The sequence below is a fragment of the Stegostoma tigrinum genome, chromosome 10 (assembly GCF_030684315.1).
Source record: "Stegostoma tigrinum isolate sSteTig4 chromosome 10, sSteTig4.hap1, whole genome shotgun sequence".
In the NCBI taxonomy this organism is placed as follows: domain Eukaryota; kingdom Metazoa; phylum Chordata; class Chondrichthyes; order Orectolobiformes; family Stegostomatidae; genus Stegostoma; species Stegostoma tigrinum.
In genome coordinates, this window is record NC_081363.1 from 43,524,292 (window position 1) to 43,546,419 (window position 22,128).

The 22,128-nt window shown below is 39.8% G+C and overlaps 1 protein-coding gene across 7 annotated transcripts in view; it reads left to right on the forward strand.

Moving 5' to 3' along the window:
- The window catches only part of LOC125455306 (uncharacterized), a 47,312-nt gene that overhangs the window by 22,399 nt on the left and 2,785 nt on the right, over positions 1–22,128 (forward strand). For all 7 annotated transcript variants that reach the window (XM_048537067.2, XM_048537073.2, XM_048537070.2 and 4 more), the window contains 2 exons: positions 5,453–5,579; positions 20,018–20,149. In XM_048537067.2, the coding sequence (XP_048393024.1) occupies positions 5,453–5,579; positions 20,018–20,149 (259 nt within the window). The remainder of the gene's footprint in view (positions 1–5,452; positions 5,580–20,017; positions 20,150–22,128) is intronic.

A 22,128-nucleotide genomic window follows, 5' to 3' on the forward strand; every position in this document is an offset into this window, starting at 1 on the left:
ATGCCAATTCCTTTAAATATGTCACAAGCCCTCTTCTTTAATTTCTTTACCCCAATCCTACTGTAGGGTGAATACCGATTTTTAAAAAGTATTTATTTAAAACCACAGTTATGCCTTTCAGCTCCCAAACATTGATTGTCACTTTGATGCCTAATGGGTCCTATTCTTTTCCTAGTTGTTCTCTTATCCCTAATGTACACACAAATGCCACTAGGTTTTCCTTAATGATACCTGCCAGTGTGGTTTCATATTCCCTCTTCAGTCTCCTAATTTCTCTTTTTTAAGCAGCACTGTCTATTGTTGACACTCCTGAAGGATATCTACTGTTATGCCTTCAGTATTTACAGTTGGCTTCCCTTTTCCTTATCCAATCTTATACACCTCTCGACATCCAGGATTTCCTAGACTTGTTGGTCCCACCTTTCAGCTTTTAATGGGAACATGTTGGCCCTACAGTCTCACTCTTATCACTTTCGATGTCTCCTCCTGGTCTGATGTGGATTTTGCTGTGTGTAGCTGCTTTCTTTTCACTTTGGCCAGATCCTGTCCTGTCTTAAAATTGTCCTTTTCCCAAAGCAGAATCTTTACTTCCAGTCAAACTTTGCCCTTATCCACAGTTACCTTAAATCTTGCTTGGTTATGGTCACATGACTTTAAAACCTTTACTGTAGTTAATAGACTCCAGTAACGATAACTATTTGTCAGCTCATGCACTTTTAAAGCTCAAAACAGAACTTTTACTTTTTTACTTGTAGCATAATCAAAAAACAAATGTCATTCTCATGGTCCAAAAATACACTTAGCCTGAATGATTCGTAAATGAGTAAATTTGGGAAGCATCAAAAATGTCTTCCATGAATTAGTGAGTGACTGTTAAGAAAGCATAAATATTTGGAGCAGGATAGGCTACCCAACCCATTGAGTCTGATTCGCCATTTCAATAAGTTAATGACTGATCAGATTTTAGTCTTAACTCCAGTTTCTTTCCTCCTCCTAAACTCCCTTGTAGTTCAGAAGTCTATTTATTTTGGCCTTGAATATGTTTAGTGACCTAGCCTGTAGAAGAGCATTCCAGAGATTAACAACCCTCTGAAAAAATAAATTCTTCCCCATTGCTGTTTTAAATGGGAGATGCTTTTATTTTTATACTTTGTCCTTCATTCTAGATTCCCTTGTGAGATGGAGCATCTTCCCAGCATTCACACTGTCAAGCCCCTCAGCATATGTTTCATTATGATCACTTCTTGTTCTTCTGAAGTGTAATGTGTTGACCCAACTTTTCAACTATTCCTTGTTAGGCAACACATTCAGCCCACGAATCAGCCTAGTGAATCATCTCTGGACTACTTCCGATGCATGTATATCCATTATTAAGTAAGGAGACAAAAACAATATTGTCTCACCAATGCCCTGCACAACTGTGGCAAATCTTCCTCCTTTTTATACTCAGATTTCAGGTGAGGATCTGAGTTGTCCAGTAATTACATCAGTTGGGATCATAACACAATCCTGTAGGATCTTTCCAGAATCTAGGGTTACAACCAATGTATCCACTACCACTACAATGTCCTTTAAGGTACATCCTGAATGCATACCATCAGGGCTTACATTCCTTTCTTCCCATTGGCTTTCCTGGTGATTTTTTTTGTGGTTGTGATCTGCTGTCAGTTCCTCCCTTGATAAAATCGTAAAGTTACGGTATAAAAAGAGGCCATTCAGCCCTTCTTTGCTGCTTTAGCTAAATAACCTGGCTGTCCATTTCAATCCTGATTCATCAGCTTCTGGTCCATGGCCTTGCAGGTTATATTACTTCAGTTGCAGATCCAGGTTCCTTTCAAATAAGTTGAGGGTTTCTGTCTTAGCCACCAAGCTGGGCAGGGAACTCCAGCCACCTGACTACCCTCTGAGTCAGTGTTTTTTCCTTCTGTCCCCTATAATCCTGTATCAGTCAGTTTAAATTGGTGCCCCCGATACTTGACCTGGCCACTAAGGCAAACCGGTCTTTGTCCACTCTGGCCAATCTCTCCTCATGTTACACCTCAATTAAGTCACCCCTCGGCCTGCTCTGTTTTAAGGAAGACAATCCTAAGCTATCAAATCTTTGCTCATTGCTGTAGTTATCAAGCACTGGTAACATTCTTGTGAATTTCCTCCATACTCCCAACAGCAAATATGTACTTCCTGTAACATGGTGACCAGAACTGTGTACGCAACACCAAGAGTGTACTAAGCAGTAGCATGTATATTTCCAGTATGTCATCTCCTTGTATTCAATATCCCACCCACTGAAGGAAAGCATCTCTTGTGCCTTCCTTACCATCTTGTCTATTTGTACTGCCACCTTTAGAGGCCTGTGGATATGTACTCCACAGTCTCTTATTTCCTCTACCACTCTCGGTTATCATGAACTCTTCTGCTTCGTTTGCTCTCCCCAGATGCATTTGGATTGAATTCTGTTTGCTCATTCTTCCGCCCACTCAAGCAGACCATTTGTCACCCTGCAGTCAACAACCATCTCTTCAAGATCAAAGACCTGACCTCCTTTAGTGCCAAGTACAGATTTCCAATCATGCCTTCCATACTTAAGACCGAACCATTAATATTAACCGCAAAGGGACCAAAACCAAGTCCGATGGAATACCACTTGTAACCACTTTCCATTTGTAAAATCATTCCTGCAACAAAATTACCCTTTTGTTTCCAGTAACTGATTTTGGAATCAACTTGTCAGATTCCACTATATTCCATGTGTCGGTCTGTCATGTGGGACCTTGTCATGTGCCTTACTAAAATCCACAGGGACAACATCTAATATATGACCCTCATCAATCCTCCTTGTTACTACCTCAAAACGTCAATGAAGAAAGAATCACACAACTTTCCCTAAACAAAACCATGCCGACTGAGTTTGATTAATCTGAGCTTCGCCAAGTAACAGTTAATCCAGTCTCTCAATATTGATTTTAGTAATTTATCCAGCACTGACTTCAGACTGACTGCCTTACAATCTCAGTTCTGGAATAATGATATAATATTTGTCTCCAATCCTCTGAAGTCTCGCCTGTGGAGGTGATAGCCTATTAGTATTAATCTGGGTTATTAATCCAGAGACTCAGCTAACTTTCAAGGCACCTGGATTCGAGTCCTGTCATGGCAAATGGTGAAATTTGAATTCAATAAAAAGCATCTGGAATCAAGAATCTGCTGATGGCCATGAAGCCATTGTTGATTATCAGAGAAACCTATCTGACTCACCAGTGTCTTTCAGGGAAGGAAATCTGCCATCCTCACAAGGTCTGGCCTACACGTCCAGACCCACGGCAATGTGGTAGACTCTGAACTGCCCTGTGAAAAAGACCAGCAAGCCGTTCAGTTGTATCAGTTACTAAGAAGCCTCAGCAAAGAAATGAAACTGCATTGACCTAGGCCTTGCAAAGATAAAGGCAGAAACAGCCCTGTGAACCCTGCAAAACCCTCCATACTAACTTCTGTGGGTTGGTGCCAAAATTGGGAGAGCTGTCTCGCAAACTAGTCAAGCAACAGCCTGATATGGTCATACTCAAGGAATCACACCTTACAAATGATATCCTAGACGCCACCATCTCATCCCACCGACAGAACAGACTCAGCAAAGATGGCAGCACAGTGGTATGTAGTCAGGAGGGAGCTGCTTCGGGTTAAGCATACACAAGGAAATCTGCTAATTACCATGTACCATCTTCCCTCAGCTAATGTATCAGTGCTCCTCAATGTTGAACAACACTCGGAGGAAACGCTGAGGGTGGCAAGGGCACAAAATATATTCTGGGGTATTCCAATGTCCACCGCCAAGAGTGACTTATCAGTACTACTACTATAGCACCAGCTCCTGTTTTTGTCTCTGACCATGGGTCAAATGAGGGACCCAGCCTAAACACTGTGACTGCTTCCTGAAACAAAGCAGGTAAACTTCCCTCCCCTGGATTATAACTTAGTGCACAGCTGAAAAAAAAATAAGAAAATGTTTATTCCTGTCCAAAATTGAGCCAAGAAGGTGTAATTTTCTGACTGTGAAACTCCTGCACATTGACTTGTATCTTCCCTGAACAACATAGTTAAATGTGGCTATACTGTAGCAAAATCATACTGAAAGTTTGTCTCTGCTCACTTACTTTGATCCCTAGTTTTGAACAGAAAAACTGCCTTGAGACCAAACTGTGCATCATGATCCTCAGTGGGGTCTGCAGCCAGAACTTTGGGGTTGTGAGCTGTGATGCAGCAATGCCTGCAATGGAGCTCGAACCCCTGCTGGTTCCTTTTAAATCATACTGCCCTTTTTAAACAAAAATCTAGGTGGGTGCATTTTACTTAACCCAATATGTGAAACAGCTTTCACTCGTGCCATTCTCACAGGTCCCAAGTCCTCAGCTGACTGATCTTAGCAGCTTTTGTGTATAATGCAACCTTTTTTCTTTTTAAATCTTTCATTAATATATTTATTGGCAATGCTGTTTACTTCTTCTACATGAATTGCTGCATTTCTTGCATTGTTAATTGCGTAAAACATTTTTAGAGGTCAGGAATTCCAGAGTTTTGAGCCATGTTATTGACTTCAGTTAATCATGAATTGGAGTCCTGTAAAACATCTTAAGACACAGAATTCCCCTCTAGCTCCTTTTCTTTTCTCTCATGGTGTCTGTGCCTGTTTGCCTGACCCCTTTTTTTGCAGCCTCTGCAGCTCCTACTGTTGTTGAGTGAAAATCTTACACTTATTTCTGAATCTAGCTATCACAAACGTTAGGGTGTTTTTTACTGAAACACGTTAGTATATATCACATCAATCTGTGTAATTCCCATTCACTCCTATTCGAAAGGAGTCTTCAGTTAAACCCATAAAGGATGATAGGCTGTTTTACCCATTCATTTATTAAAGATTGCCCTGCTTCAAATTCTCAAATCCATTGGGAGCTGGGCGACATCAAGATTTATTCTTAACACTGCAAAACAAGACAATGAGCTGCAGAGAAACAGAAGGGGACAGGACTAACAAAGACAGAAAGACATATAAAACAGGCATTGACACTGGAAGAGAAAAGACTATGGACAGTAGTCAACAGGGTGAAATTCAAGGAGCCAAGGATAACTGTGTTCCAAGAGTTTCAAAAGTAATTTTAATTCACTAATAACTGAGGTCAGTGTTGTTAATTAAGAGTTTGAGCACAATGTTTTGGATATATATAACACTGTTCCTTTATCAGCAGTGGATCGGAATGCCACATTTTGTATTTCCATTGCAGGGTTCCATTTTGTCAATATTTGTCCAGCAAACTTAATTCAGGAGAACTGTTTGAACAATCTAATTACAAATCCCAGCTCCTCCAACCCGCACCTTAACTCAGTCCACTCACTGAATATTAAACCACACAGTACACTCTTATTTTGTGTATTTCTTAGTATTGTTCTTCTATTTCAGCCCTGAATTTCCAACGATGTGGGAAGACATTCAAGATTTAAATAGCTTGTCCTTAAGATCTAGCTGGAATGTATCTCACAGTCGAGAGAAGCTCTTCTCTACACTTGGAATTGATCAAAATCAAAAGGCAAGAACATTCATTTTATTTCATCAATATAATGTATCAATGCTCATGTTTATGTTTCTTTCAGCTCACTCCTTTCTTAATATCTTCAGTGCTTGGTCATTGCTAAGAGATGTGCTGACAAGGCTCTTCAACTTGCACTCTTAAAAACAGATGTAAGAATACATATTTCAAAGGGAATAGCAATTTCCTACAGCATAGGAAAAGAATGCTGACTGTTTGGCAGTGGTCAAGGTGTTGCCATGGTGAATACATCTTTAATTTAAAAAGAAAGGGCATAATGCCTCAGCATGTTCTTATCCTTCCTGCAGAGGAGCCTGTGTAGCTTCTAGCCAGTATAAATAATCTAAATTGAGATGTTTGAAATGATCTGCCAGTTGTTGAGATATATGGCCTATGTATCTGACATTGCATTGGAATTTACATAAATAATTAGGATGAGAATATAAGGGGTATGTTAGTAAGTTAGTGGATGGTGCCAAAATTGGTGATATAGATGGCAGTGAAGAAAGTTATTTAAGAGTACAAGGAGACCTTGATCAGCTGGGCCAATGGAGTTTAATTTGGATAAATGTAAGCCAAACCAGGGAAGGACCTGTACACTTAATGCTTGGGCCTGGGGAGTGTTGTTGAGTAGATACCTAGGGATTCAGGGATATATAGTTCCTTGGAAGTAGCGTCACAGCTATGCGGGGTGGTGAATGTGGCAGCTGGCACACTTGCATTCATTGGTCAGAGCATTGAATTTCAGAGTTGGGATGTCATGTTGTGGCTATACAGGACATTGCTGAGACCATTTTTGGAATACCTTGCACAATTCTGGCCACTGTGCTATAGGAAAGTAGTTATTAAACTGGAAAGAGTGCAGAAAGGATTTCCAAAAATACCATTCATGTTGATACTGCATTCTAACAAGATGATATCATTAACTTGGCCTGTTGTCCCAGTTTTGGGATACCTTGCCCTTCCAAAGTAATTTTAACTGAGCACATTTTTAGGTCCAAAAGTAAGAATAAGAACCAGATAGTCAGTTTCAGTTTTGGTTGTTAGAAATAAATGATGGTTCAAAAACCAAGAGGACTCTCATGTCGTGGCATGGGACTGTTTTTATATAACCAGTTTCTTGATTTAATGTCTCATGCATTGGTGACAGTGCAGATTATATGCCCTGGAGTGGGATTTGGACACCCAATCTTACGACACTAATGTAAAATCCCTGCAGTTGATTCAAATTTCACATGAATGGAATAAAGTGAACTTCCACACTTTATGAATTGGCTTTTGAACCATCATTTATTTCTAACAACCAAAACTGAAACTGACTATCTGGTTCTTATTCTTACTTTTGGACCTAAAAATGTGCTCAGTTAAAATTACTTTGGAAGGGCAAGGTATCCCAAATTTTTGTGCATTTGACACCTCATACATGAAACTGCAACATTCAACTGTAACTGTTTAACAATTACTAACAAACGATGACATGCATGCGCTGGTACAGTCCAGTTCTGCCAGATCTAAAGTAAATCCAATTACACAAAGTTTACCTGAAGGACATAGCTAACATATGATGCCAGTGCTAAGTTTTCTTAAGTCTAAATGCCACATCTAGGGAACGAGGTACAATCAACAGTTGGTCCTCTCACTATTGACACATTAAGTAAACACAGAATGTTTGAATAGGTTTTGAGATTTAACATGGAATTGTTCATTTATTTTTAAGAAAGTGCCATCTTTAATGCCATTGTTATTTTTCTCCAAGAATATCCTGGAGATTAATCTTTAAATCCTGGAGGTAGCAGGAAAATCCTGGGATATAGCGACCATCCGTGATACATTAGTAAGGCTTGATCCCAGCACCCATGGTTGGCCAGTATGATAGATGCATTGGCTTTACCTATTGTGGACTAAGCCATTAGATGGTTATAGATAGCTGGATGTGACTGCGAGCTACCAGTGTTGAAGTAAAATGGGTGTCAGGAGGACAAGATGGAGAAATAGTGAAATTGTAAAGCTTAAGAAGTTTGGGAATTGGGAAGAATAGTGCCATGAAGCAATTCAAATACAAAATTGAGTGATTAATTTTAGTGGTTGTATCTGAGAGAGGGGAGAGAGAATATAGAGACAGCAGCAAGGTAAGAATGCTGTCCAAAACACACGAGATATGTACGAATTTGATTCGGATAATGTTGAATTAACAGTGTACTGAATGCTGTCTGAATGAAAAGTATAATTCATTAAGTTTTATCCAACCAAATTACTGTTTCATAATTAACTAATGCACCTTTCTCAATATACATGTCTTCGCTGATAAATGTCCTATTTAAAAACATGTCTGATGTATTCTTTTTAAAAATACATGGTGGCTCAGTGTCTAGCACTGCTGCCTCACAGTGTCGGAGACCTGGGTTCGATTCCACCCTTGGGTGACAGTGTGCGTGGAATTTTCACATTCTCTTCATGTCTGCTATGGTTTCCTCCAGGTGCTCCAATTTCCTCTCACATTTCAAAGATGTGCGGATTAGGTGGAGTGGCCATGGTAAATTGCCCGTAGTGTGCAGTGGTGTACAGGCTAGGTGGGTTAGCTGTGGGAAATGTGGGGAAAGAGGGATGGGAGGAATGCACTTTGGAGGGTTGGTATGGACTCTGTAGGCTGAGTGGCCTGCTTCCACACTGTGTAGGGATTCTATGATTCCATGCTTTGAGTAATTACCATAATTTTAATAAACAATAAAGTCCTGCTGGTTGCAGGGCTTACGTTCTCCAAACCCGGTAAAACAATGATTTTCACTCTCGGTAAACATGACAGACTGCGCGTGCACTAGAAGCATTTTCTACTCCAGTACGGAAGTTTTATTTTAATTATTTTGCTTTAAAGCAGAAGATAAGTGAAGGTTAGACTTGCAATGTACAAAGAGGTGCAGGGGACATTTAGTGTGGATAAGCAAGTTCTTGAAAGGCAAAACACGAAGGGCAGGGCTTTATGGCATGTTTCCAAAACAGTTGTTGAATAGAAATACAGACTGGCTGTAATCCACTCGTTACCACAAGGTGGTGCTCTTTGGCACCATAGCAGGCGATTGCCATCAGAGAGCAACCAAAACGTAATTTTAAACATTTCCATAAATGTAGAAATTTCTTTGACTATTAATAATTACACAAAACCAGTTGATGTACAAAGACAGTAGGGATTTAAATATAGAGGTTTATATTGTTAAAGTAAAGCTACTTAATGCTGTATGATGGACCACACAGTTTTAAGGTTGGATTTAATAAGAGGCCTAACTACACAATAACTGTGAAATAGTTCCTTTGCTGTTTTTTAAGTAAGGTCAAAGGATATCTGTGTCATAATACAAACAACTTTACTGTCAGATTATATAAATCAAAGAGTTCTTTTTTCCTTCTTGACCCCCAGAAAATACAGCCCTGACACTGGCAGGTGATTGACTTTTACTCTGGTCAATGGAGCACTGAAAAGCCAAAGCTAAATGCTAAAAAGAGGGTAACAAATTGGGGTAACTTCTCATGACTCTCTTCTGAGTATATTGTGAACAAAAGAGTAATTACAAACTCCATGCCTTGCTCTAAATGTAAGTCCTGTTACGTGACAGACTTGTACAATATCAGGGTAACTGTGGAACTGGATGAACACAGGCCAGGCGGCATTGTGCTCCTGAGATGCTGCTTGGCCTGCTGTGATCATCCAGCTCCACACTTTGTTATCTTGGATTCTCCAGCATCTGCAGTTTCCATTATCAGGGTAACCTGGTTTTCTTGGCTCCAGGAAAACACTATTATTCTAGCTGACAAAGTGTTGGGTGTCCCGTCCTCAAAGACTCGATCAAAGCTGTAGTTTTGATCCTGAACCCTTTCATGCTGAAACTGCTGCACTGTGCTTGTGACAGATGCCTCTTCTACAGCCATCAAGCATGCTGCTTCTGCTGTTTATTCTGCACTAATACCTAATAAACAACCAATGCTCGTCATACATGTCCAAGGTCAGCTCTCGATGCAGACTAAGTTATTGGCCATGATTCGGATTTCCAGATTGATGCATATAAATCAAAAAGGGCTAATAAGATCATAGATAACAGGACGGTGAAGCCTCAGTTGTATTTGGGTCAGCTTGCTGCCTTGTCCTGTAGCCCTGCTAACCTGTCCTTCTCTGATGTTGAGATAACAAGGTGTAGAGCTGGATGAACACAGCAGGCCAAGCAGCATCAGACGAGCAAGAAAGCTGATGTTTCGGGCTCTAAACCTTGTTACCTCAGATTCTCCAGCATCTGCAGTTCCTACCTTCTCTGATGTCAATCCAATTCCCTTCAAATGCCTTGATCGAACCTGTTTCCTTCACACATTCAGGCAGAGCAATTCAGATTCTAACCACTCGCTGCTTGAACATGGTTTTCCTCCTGTAACTGTTGCTGCTTTTTTGCTGATGTCTGAGGCGTCCTGGAGCAACCCAAACCAAGCACCAGTCTGCTCGTTGTTCCATCATCTTCAGCTTTTTCTTCATGTTGAATGAATTCAGTTGGTTCATCCAGCTCCACACTTTGTTATCTTGTTGGTTAGTTGGTTGAAAACTGGCATACGTAATGTGAGACCTGAGGAGAAGGCAGAGGTGGATTATTTACTTTCCACTTCTGACTGAAGTTGGATGCAAGTGCTTTATCTTTTATGCTGAGCTGGGCTCCCCCACCTCTTGAAGTAACAGTCTTTATGGAGCTTTCATCACCTGTTAGTTGTCCATTACCATTCATGACTGGATGTGGGAGAATTGCAGAGTTTAGACCTTGGTCTGTTGGTTTTTGGGGGCATTCAGCCCTATAAAAGCATGCTGCTTCTGCTGTTTAGCATGCATGTAATCCTACATTGTAGCTTCACCAGGTTGATCCCTCAAGATGATGTAAGACTGTGACATCAAGACTGTAGTTGACACAAGTGAAGCATCAAGGAGGCCTAGCAAAACTGGAGTCCGTTGGAATTGGGGGGTGAGATGAAGCTGTCTGCTGGCTAGAATCCTATTTTGCAGAAAGAAAGATGTTTGGTTGTTGGAGATCAATCATCTCAGCACCAAGACATTGCTGGAGGGGTTCCTCAGGGTACTGTCCTAGGCCCAAGCTACTTCAGCAATGACCATCCATAGAAAGTAAGGTCAGAAGTAGAACGTTTGTTGATGATTTCAGTGGTCACCATTTGTAATTCCTGAGATCCTTAAGCAGTCCATATTCAAATGCAACAAGACATGTACAGTATCTATGCATCAGCCCAAAAGAGGTGAATAACATTTGCCCGTACAAGTGCTGGGCAATGACTGTCTACATCAAGGGAGAATCTAATCATTGCTGCTTGATGTTAAAAGACATTACCATTGCTGAATTCTCCATTAACAACCAGAATATTGATACTATTGACCAGAAACTGAGTTGGACAAGCCATACAGGTACTGTAGCTACAAGATCAGACTAGAGGCTAAGAATTTAAAATTGCTAATTTATTTTCTACCTCCTCAATGCCTATCCACAATCTACAAAGCACAAGTCAGGAGTTAGATGGAACACTCTTCATTGAAGGCCGCTCAAAATGATCTGGGACACAACAGCCCTGTTAGCTGGCACCCCAACCACCACTTTCAACATTCTCTTCTCCATCTCTATACAATGGGGCAGCAATGTGTACCATCTATAAGGTGAGCTGCAGTAACTCTCAAACACTTTTTTCACAGCACATTCTAAGCGCGTCACCTCTATCATCTAGAAAGACAAGGGCGCCAAAATCATGGAATACCACCACCTGTAAGTTCACCCTCAAGGCATATACCATCGTGACCTGGAACTATATCATTGTTCCTTCACTGTCACTGGATCAAAATCCCAAAACTGTACCCAACTGGACACCAACACCAGATGGACTACAGCGATTTGCAAAGACCACTGTCCGTTACTTTCTCTAGAGAAATTAGAACAGGCAACAAACGTTGGCCTTACCAGAGACATTGGGATTTAAATTACTTAAAAAAAGAACCTTCACCTAAAATTGATTGCCTAGCAATCCCAAATAACAAACTAGCATAACATTCACAGCAGTAAAAGCAAATGGTCTAGTTTTTATCCCACTGCTGTTTGTGGGGCCTTTGGCGAAGGGTTTGAGCATGGAATGAGTTTTCCACTTTCCTTCCCAACTCCTTTCACTTTTTAAGATGTGTTATAAAACAGAGGTTAACCCCCCTCCAAAGTAAAATTGGAACCCTGGTAAAGAGGAGCACCTTGCCCTATAATCTGTAAAAAGGAGTATGAAAAGTGGTGTAACATGCCTTTCAGCAACTTCTAGTGTTGGAATAAAATAAACCCCTGATACTCATTTTATAATCAACAATTCATAATTTATTTATCCAACTCCAACAGTGAGCAAATTAACCAAACTATTAACAAATCGGATAAATCCCTTCTAACTACTAACCATTCCCAAACAAAACAAGATTCTAGTGGTGAGATAGCAGGAACTGCAGATGCTGGAGAATCTGAGATAAGAAGGTCCAGAGCTGGATGAACACAGCATGCCAAGCAGCATCAGAGGAGCAGGAAGGCTGATGTTTCGGGCCTAGATCCTTCTTCAGAAAGTTCTGATTTTCTGAAGAAGGGTCTAGGCCCGAAACATCAGCCTTCCTGCTCCTCTGATGCTCTTTGGCCTGCTGTGTTCATCCAGCTCTGCACCTTGTTATCTAAGATTCTAGTGGTATGTTGTTCCAATAAATACAAGTCCCACTTAGATTACAAAAAAAAGGACTTTGGTCTCTTCAAATTACAATCAGGTTACATGTCTCAGAGTGCTCTGTCCCTTCTCTGTCCATTCTTCTGCCACGAATATCAGCTAATTGTGCCATGGGGACCTTTTGTATTTGGATGCTGCTTTCTGTGAGACTCAGGAAACTGAGAGAGCAAGTGATTTGCTCTTGAGAGCTATGGGCGACCTCTGGCAAATAGAAGTTAGCTCTGCTATCTTTGTCCAACTGACACCTTTCACCTTTTTTCCACCCTCTTAGTTTCTCTCTTCACATGTGATAGACTGTTCCCAGTGTGATCTACTTTTTGTTTCCATTGAAAGATCTGCCTCTTTCCCGATTTCTATCCCTCATGGAATGAAATTGCTTTCAGAAGCTAGATTTCGATTTATGCATTAATGTGTATTCCTCTGCCATCGCTGCAACTCACCTTGCTGTTTTAACTTTGTTCCTCAATATGAGTTCTGATCATTTCTGGAAGTGAGTTTTTTAAATTCCTCCAGCAGAATAATATCTTGGAGATCCTCCTATCTATCTTTAATGCTATCATTCATCGATCAAAGTTGTTCTGTTTAATGCATTCAAACTCGATATAAGTCTGACCAGTTCCTTTCTTTGTATTTCTGACTATTATCTGTATGTTTCTGGTACCAATTTGTAGGCACTCAAAATAGCCTGTTTTACTCCTTCATACTCTCCAGACACTGCCTCTGACAGTGCTGCAAAACCTCACTGACTCTGCCTACCAACTTGGTCTGAATTAACATTACCCACATAATCTCTGGCCAGTTTATCGGTTTAGCCAATTTCTCGAAGGAATGAAAAAGGCTTCTACATCTTTTTCATCAAATTTGGTAATATTTGGACAGATTTGTACACATCTCTACCAGGCCTTTGGCTATGATGGGTTTGCTCATCGTCACTATCCTCCTCACTAAGCCTACCTTCTACCTTCACCTCCATCCTGTTACGTTGACTTTCCTGTCTAATTATCAACTTCTGAAGTTCAAAACTTTTCTTTTTCCCTTTCTTCATTCTCCTTTCTGTTCTGCTAGAGCAATTTTTTTTCATTTCTATTTCTTCTGCTTTTTAACCGTACTTCAGACTGTTTCAGTTCCCTTTCTTGCTCTATCTCCAGCCTTTTAAGTTCACTTTCAAACTCCAATTATCACATTTGCAATTTAATGTTTTTCTAACTCACTTGACTCTTACTTTGATATGCCTAAATGTTTGACTAACTCCGTTACCATTTCAGCTTTCTTACTATAACTAGTTAAACCCAATTTTAGTCCATCTGCTAATTCTGTAAGTATCAAAAAGTTTCTAAATTTTTTTTGGCAAATTTGGAAAACATCTTCAATCCTCAGAACCTCTCTGGCAATGTTAAGAGTCATTTCCCCACTCTTGATTTAACCATCAACAAATGATTGAAGTTAAACAGATTTTCCACTACTTATGTAAGTTTTATTTAAAGATCTAGGGCATTAGTCCCCAAGCCTGTTGAAATCTGCTGGGACCTTTCACACCCTAAAATTGTTTAGATCAGTCCAAATCAATTCAGATCCATCCAAATCCCAGATATGAGCCCCCAATCTGTTATAAAGCGGAGGTTGACCCTCCTCTGAGGACTAAAACCGAAACCCCCAAAGAGGAGCACCTTGCCCTATAATCTGTAAAAGGAGCATAAAAAGTGGTGTAGCCCGCCTTTCAGCAACTTTCGGTGGTTAAATAAAATAAACTGCTGACACTTGCTTTAAGATCAACAATTAACAATTTTATTTTTAAAACTCTAACAGTGAACAAATTAACTAAACTATTAAAAAAATCGGATAAACCCCTTCTAACTACTAACCATTCCCTAACAAAACAAGATTCTAGTGGTATGATGTTCCAGTAAATACAAGTACCACTTATATATATTAAAAAAACTTTAGTCTTTTGAAATTACAGCCGGGTTACATGTCTCCCAGAATGTTCTGTGCCTTCTCTGTCAGTTCTTCTGCCATGAATGCTAACTAATTGTGCTGTGGGTAACTTTGGTGCTTAGATTTAGATGGTGCTTTCTGTAAGACTTAGGAGACTGAGAGCCAGCGATTCGCGCTTGAGAGCTGAGGACTGTTAACTCTGGTGGATGCAGTTAGTTCTGCTGTCTTTGTCCAACTGACCCCTTCTTTTATACCCTTGATCACATTTCAATTTTCTTAAAATAGGATTGGTCCTATTTAGTCAAAACCATCAGATTTAAATTTAATTGGTTATTGGCATTAAAGTGCCTGGTTCAAATTGATTTGGCTAATTTCAAAACCTTGTTGTCTTGGCAAAACCTGCTACTTGGTCTGCTAACTGTATGGTCTTTTGATACACACATTTCAATTCAGGTGTTCTCTATGTATTTTAAAACTTTCAAGCGCATGCTCACAGGCATCCATTTTACTCCCTAAGCACATCTTTTGAAGGGACCATGCTGTGTTTTCTCCTTTAGCATTTCACAAATATTAAAGTCTAACTGCCTTCCTCCTAATCTACAAATACTGTACCCAACTTCATAACAGATGTTAGCTTTGTTTTAATATATACAGAAACTTAACCATTTCATGATCAAGCAAAAAGTTAAAACTCAAATGTATAAGAGGAAATCCTGCATGAGGGCCCCCCTCTGATCTAAGCATTTAAATATACCAGATTTATTTATATTCTGATAGATATAGGGTAATTTAGAGCGGACAGTAATGTCTTACCAATGCTCAGATATTCAGAACCAAAAGAACTGTGGATGCTGTAAATTAGGAACAAAAACAAAGTTGCTGGAAAAGCTCAGGATAATGAAATGTAAGGCTGGATGAACACAGCAGGCCCAGCAGCATCTCAGGAGCACAAAAGCTGACGTTTCGGGCCTTCGGGTCCAGTGACCCTTCCTCTGTGGAAAGGTCACGGACCCGAAACGTTAACTCTCTTTTTCTCCTCCGTAGATGCTGCCAGACCTGCTGAGCTTTTCCAGCAACTTTGTTTTTGTCTCAGATATTCAGATTTGTTCTGATAAATTCTACCTTGGACTCTGCAATTGGTTACTAAGCAGACAAGGTAAGCTTTTGGTGGAGAATTGAAATGAATTTGAAACTGAGACATTGAAGCGTGAAGATGGGATTTTGATTTATCTGCTCAGTATAAAATGAAAACGCGTTTTCTTGTGTGCTGCATCCTTCAGCTGCCCATCTCCTCCTCGGTAGGAGAGGCTTCCAGTTTGGAAGGTGCTGTCGAGGGATATTTGGGGAGTTGCTGTACACATCTTCTAGATATGGCAGCAGTGCGTACTGTGCACTACTGGTGAATGGAGCGAAAGTTTAAAACAGTGAGTGGGGTACTAATCAAGCAGGCCGTTTTGCTTTTTTATTGGTGTTTTGGGGAGTATTCCATCAGACTCTGACTTGTGTTTTGCAGATCGTTCTTCACTGTAGCTGGGTCAAAATCCTGATTTCACTCTCTAACAGTTCTTTGGGTATGCTTATGCCATAGGGACAGTATCATTTCAAAAAGACGACACCCTTCCACCTTCTCATGGGCACTGAATGTTGGCCAAGCTAGTGATGTCCACATTCTGTGACTGAATTTAAATGTCAAGTTATGATCAGGCTTAAAGGTGTCAGGTGGTGTGTTACTCACTGTAGAATTTCTATTCTCACAGCCATGATGTTTATACAGCTGGTCTCATCACGTTTCTAGTCAGTGGTAATCCCAGACTATTGTTAGTAGGGGTCTCAGGAACCATGTTGTTAAGAGCCAAAAGAACTGTGGATGCTGTAACTCAGAATCAGAAACAGGAACAGAAATTGCTGGAAAAGCTCAGCAGACCTTGCAGCGTCTGTGGAGAGAAACCAGAGTTAACGTTTCGGGACTCTTCCTCAGTTCTGAGGAATAGCCGCTCGACCCAAAATTGTTGCAGCCAGACCTGCTGAGCTTTTCCTGCAATTTCTGTTTTTGCTTCTGATCATATTGCTGTTGACTGTCAAGGGAAAATGATTGGAATCTCTCTTGTTGGAGATGCTTATTGCCTGGTATTTGTGTGGGATTTGTGTTTATTTGCCTCTTAAGATCCTAAACCGGACTGTTATCAAAGTTTCAGAGATAGTAGGAACTGCAGGTGCTGGAGAATCTGAGATAACAAGGTATGGAGCTGAATGAACACAGCAGGCCAAGCAGCATCAGAGGAGCAGGAATGCTGATGTTTCAGGCCTAGACCCAGGGAGGCCTGAAACATCAGCCTTCCTGGTCCTCTGATGCTGTTTGGCCTGCTGTGTTCACCCAGCTCTACACCTTGTTAGCTAAGTCTTGTTGAATACAAGCATGGAATATTTATGTGTCAGTGGCATTGTGAATGGTGCTGACCATTGCTGTTGTCAATCAGGAACTTCTGACCTTGTGATGGAGGGAAAGTTAGTGACCCAGCTGAAGATGTTTGGAACCTGTAACATTGTTCTGAAGAACTCATGCAGTATCCTTGGAACTTCAAGGATTGACCTCCGACAGGCACAGCCATTTGCCTTTGTGCTAGATATAGTTCCTTGAAGCCACACTCAGGAAAATTCTGTTTTTGATGGCAAAGGTGGAGACGCTCTCCTCTAGAGTTCATCTCTTTTGTCCACTTTGTAAATGAGGTATAGTGCAAAATGTCCACACCAAAAATGTACCTGAGATTAGGTGAGCAACTTGTGGCTGATTAAATGCCATTTACAGTGATAGCCATAGAGTAATGGAAACAGACCCTACAGCCCAAACTGGGTCATGCTGACCACAGTGCCCACATTTGGCCCATATCCCCCTCAAACCCTTTCCATCCATGTACCTATCCAAATATTTTTTAAATGTTGCTATTGTACCTGCCTCAACCAATTTCTGTGGCTGCCCATTCCACATGTGTACTATTCTCTGCGTGAAGAAGTTGTCCCTCAGATCTTCCTTAAATCTTTCCCCTCTCACTTTAAACCTATTTGACAGCACTGCCTGTGAAACTTCACATCACTGAAAGTAGACTGTTTGGGGTAATAATTACTCAGATTGGATTTGTCTGGCTTTTTGTGGACAGAACATATGTGGGAAATGTTTCACATTATGTGGTGGACACAAATATTCTGTCTGTATTGAAACAGCTCGCTAAGTACTTGGCTAGTTCGAGAGAACAATTCTTCACTATCACAACCAGAATGGTTTCAAGACTCGTAGTTGTGTTGCAAACTCGGATCAAATGTATTCCAAAAGGTTTCATCATCTGATTTGCCCCATGTGGTTCGTGGCCTTCCTATGCCAATTCAAAAGTGAAAAGCTTCAACTTCACTACCCAAATGGATGATGGTTGCCTGATTGTCAAACAGGCAGTTTCTTTTTTCACCATTTTCAATATTTTTGTACCTGGCAATGAGGAATGTTCCAAGAAAACAAATTTGATATGTACTCAGTGCCCTGGAGATGAATTTTCAAGTCCCGGAGACTCCAAGGCACTCTGACCTCTTCTCAAACTAGAGTTTGAAACCTATTCCCACACACCTGGCTGTTTTTTATAACCTTACACTATTTCTTGTTATCACATGGAGAGATAATTGCCTGAAAACTGGCCTCTAAAAATGACCTCAGGAGGAGGCTGAGAAGGATGTTCTCCAAAACACTTCTGACTAAAGTTGGTTGCATATGTTTTAGCCTTGTCATTTGCTTTTACGTGCTGGGCTCTGCCATCATTAGGGATGAGGAAGCTTTTGGAGCCCCTCTCTCTGATTAGTTTGATTGTTTTCATTGTTATGCACAAGTTGGATAGTGACATTAGGCATTTAGTGCTAAATGTAAAACACCTGAAGTAGCTATACATAATGCATTCTCCCTACCTGAGCTGTGCAAAAGGTGAACATCACCTTCTGGCTCCCCATTGAAATGTGTTGAATGATAGATAGTTCATGCAGTGACTTTGAAGACATTGTTTTTGCTTACTGTAATATAAAAATTAGGGCTTGACCGTTAGAGCTATTAGCAGTATGGTACATCTTAATTATTTCCAAACGAGCCCTCTGTCCTGGAAATGAATATCTACATCTCATCTTATTCCTTCAGTTTTTAATTAATGTTTACTTTGCCTCTCTGGCATTCTTAAATCCAAACTATTTTTGACCACACCCCCCGCCTCTTGTTTTCTGTACCCAGTTTGACACTTCACAATTCCAACTGACAGACTCCATGCTGCTAATGAAGAATTCTTCAATCTAGTTGTTGGTGGACCTGTGTAAACAGGGGAAATAACGTACCACAAAATTCAAATAACCCACTGATAGCAATGTTCTGTGGAAAACCCAGAAGAAACATTAAAGGGTCGTGCCACTCTTTCCCTTTATCCAGCAAAATCGAATGCAGTAAAGTTTAATTTTCTTTAACTGACCTTTTGGTTTCCTGTAACCAAACCACTATGAATCTTGCCTTCACTCAGTAATGTCTGGCACTTAAGGTGAATGGTCATAATTAAATATTAATATTGTTCATTCATTATTAATAGCTAACAATTTACCGTAGTATTAACAAGAAGCATTAACAGACCTTTATTCAAAATACAATACATTATAAATATTTGTTACTCATTCTATACAGGCCGAGACTTCACAGCACAGGATTAACCAGTTAAGCATAAAATTTGTGTTGCAGTATGCCTATGTTACTATATATTTTGATTATATTTTGCATTGAGGACACACACAGGACAATCTTGCTTTGAAATTTTGTTATTGAAAGGATGGTACTTAAAATGATTAATGCAAACATTTTGGTCCTAAATTGACAATTGAAGAAAAATAACAAATAATTAAGTCCAATTTTAAAGGAGGCTTAGGAACAGAGACCCACAGGTTTACAACCATAAATCTTTGAAGATACAGATGGGTTACCTAGGCTGTTTTTGTTTCTAAAATGTACACGGGTTTCTGGCTGCCTACAGGGTGCAAAAGAGGTGATGCTTTTTACATGACGAGTGATTATGATCTGAAATCTGGTGCTTAGGAAAGGGTAGTGGAAGCAGATGCAATAATAACTTGCAAAAGGTAACATGGATAGGTGCATGAATGGAGAAAAACAGCAAAGCTGTAGGGAAAGAGCAGTGGTTTGAGACTAATTACCTCTTTCAAGTGCCAGTCCTGACACAATGAACCAAATGGCTTCCTTCTATGTATGATTGTATCTTCCTATTGCATTTTGATTATTTTCAGATTATTTTAACAATCTGTTTAGCAGTAAATGAAGTTTGTTCCATGCCTGTTCATTCCCAGTTTAGTTTTAAACTAATGCCGTTCTAGCAGAATTTAACTTGTGAAAGTGAATTTTCTTTGACCAGTAAAATGATTAAGTATCTTCTGTGCAAAGTTTTCAAATTTATTTTACATTCCACAATATATATTTGAACATTTATATTTAGTTTTGCGGCTGAAGAATCTGACCTTTCTCCCAAAGTTATAAATTTATTGCATCACGTCTTTAATGATGTAACTCAATAGGTAAATTATTACCCATAGAACTATAACCCATGGATCAAATTTGTTATCCATTAACTAGTATAGATTATAAATATTTTGCATACTTTTGTTCAGATTGACTTACACTTTATATTCCCCTCTCCTTTTTGTGTCTGTTTCTATAGGACGTTGGACAAAGCAAGCTCCAGTTTCTGGAGGAGACAGTGGCCTGCGGTTCAGATCTAGAGAGGACCAGTGCATTACCAGAAGTTGCTACGGTCCCTGAAAATGGCAACAGAGCACTAATCCAAACCAGGGTAAAAGAAAAATGCATAGATAGTTATTAAATTTGAATTGCTGTCCTTTTTTTTAATAAAATGTGTATTAAGTTTAAAATTTCCATACTCAGTAATGTTTATTTTATTTGTAAGGATATTTGAAGTCTTCCACTATTTCCAAAGATTTCAGAAATGTTTTACTTCAGTTGTAGCTGAGAATAATAACATCAATGCTACGCAAGTGCTAGGCAATAAGCATCTCCAACAAGAAATTCCAATCATCTTCCCTTGACAATCAATGGCAGTATGAACAGAAGTTGCTGAAAAAGCTCAGCAGGTCTGGCAGCATCTGTGGAGAGAAATCAGCTAGCAGCTCAGGTTGAGTGACCATATCTCAGACAAAAGAAGAATCACCAGAACCGAAACTCTGATGTTTCTTTATGTATGCTGCCAGACCTGCTGAGCTATTTCAGCAACCTCCGTTTTTATTGCCAAATGAGACCTTGATGTCAAAGACAGTCACTTCAGCCCTCATATGGAAACTATTAGGCCAGGTGATCAAAGCTTGGTCAAGGAACTAAGTTTTAAAAAGCATCTTAAATGAGGGAGAGAGGCAGAGTTGTTTAAAGGGGTGGAATCCCAGATCTTAACACTTTGGTAATTGAAGACATGTTACCAGTATAGCAATGATTACAATGAAACATATCAAAGAGGCCTGAATTAGATGAGTGCAGATGTCTAGTGGATGAGAGGCTAAAGGCAATTAGATAAAGAAGAGATGAAGCCATGAGCGATAGTGAATGTGAAACTCACAGGTTATGTAAACCTATTGGTAATTTCAAACATTCTAGCTACAGGATGATCTAACTGTCAGGTAGTGACTTCATAGTTCTTATTTCGCTCTGTAATAATGTCTGGATGTTTGCATACCTAATTTAAAGTGCATTGTTCAATGAGTGTGCATCAAAAGTCGGCTAACTCTTCCTGAAATTAAGATGTTTAAGTTTGCTGGAAATAGTTTCGGCAAGAATGATCTAGATGTTCCTTAAATGTCAATACTTCTACAGAGATTGGTGATCAAATGAAAAACAACGGATGGCTTTATCCCAGCCTTCAATGGCTGTGTATTCAGATGATTTACAACCATCAGGACAGCTCTTTATTCTTGGCTTCAACCACTTTTTACATTTTTCCACGACAGATCGTATAGTGTTCATTCCAGCTGACGGAGTTTTCAACATTTTCTCGAGGATGGCACACACATTTATGTGCAGCCTCTTACCTTATGGAGTCTATTTCCTTTAGTTTGAAATTAAATGCTTGCTCTTTATTTGTATTTATTATACCTTAATTGGAAAGCAAATAAAGATAAGCATGAGCAGCAATGAATATTAAAGTTTTTAGCCTGATTTAAAATCCTATATTTATTAAGAATATGCATTAAATTGCTACACAATCCATTGATCCTATTCAAAATTGTATTGAAAATTCTGGCTCGAACTCCCAAATTGTTCAAACTTGTCAAATGTGGTTTATTTTGTTCTATATTGAGTGAATTGGTAGTAGCTATTATATCATAAGTTCAGTCTCTACTGAAGAGTTTCCAATTTCAACACTATTGAAGACATCAAAAGGAGACTTGTTCATGTCCTGCTGAGTAAGAAGGGGTGGGGAGATACCTCATCTCCATACTGTTTCATTCTACTTAATAGGCAACACTTGATAATTTTTGCAACGATTTGGCAGTAGATTTTGCTATCTGCGTAAGTAGGCAAAGAACAGAATCTAAAAATTATACCCTTTGCGTACAGAAAGAGTAAGGCTAAGTCCCCCTTCGTTTAGATCATAGATTCCCTACACTGTGGAAACAGGCCCTTCGATCTAACAAGTTCACACCGACCCTCCGAGCATCCTACCCTGACATCCTCTTAAACTACACATCCCTGGACACTTTGGATAATTTAGCATGGCCAATCCACCTAGCCTTCACATCTTTGGACTGTGAGAGGAAACGGGAG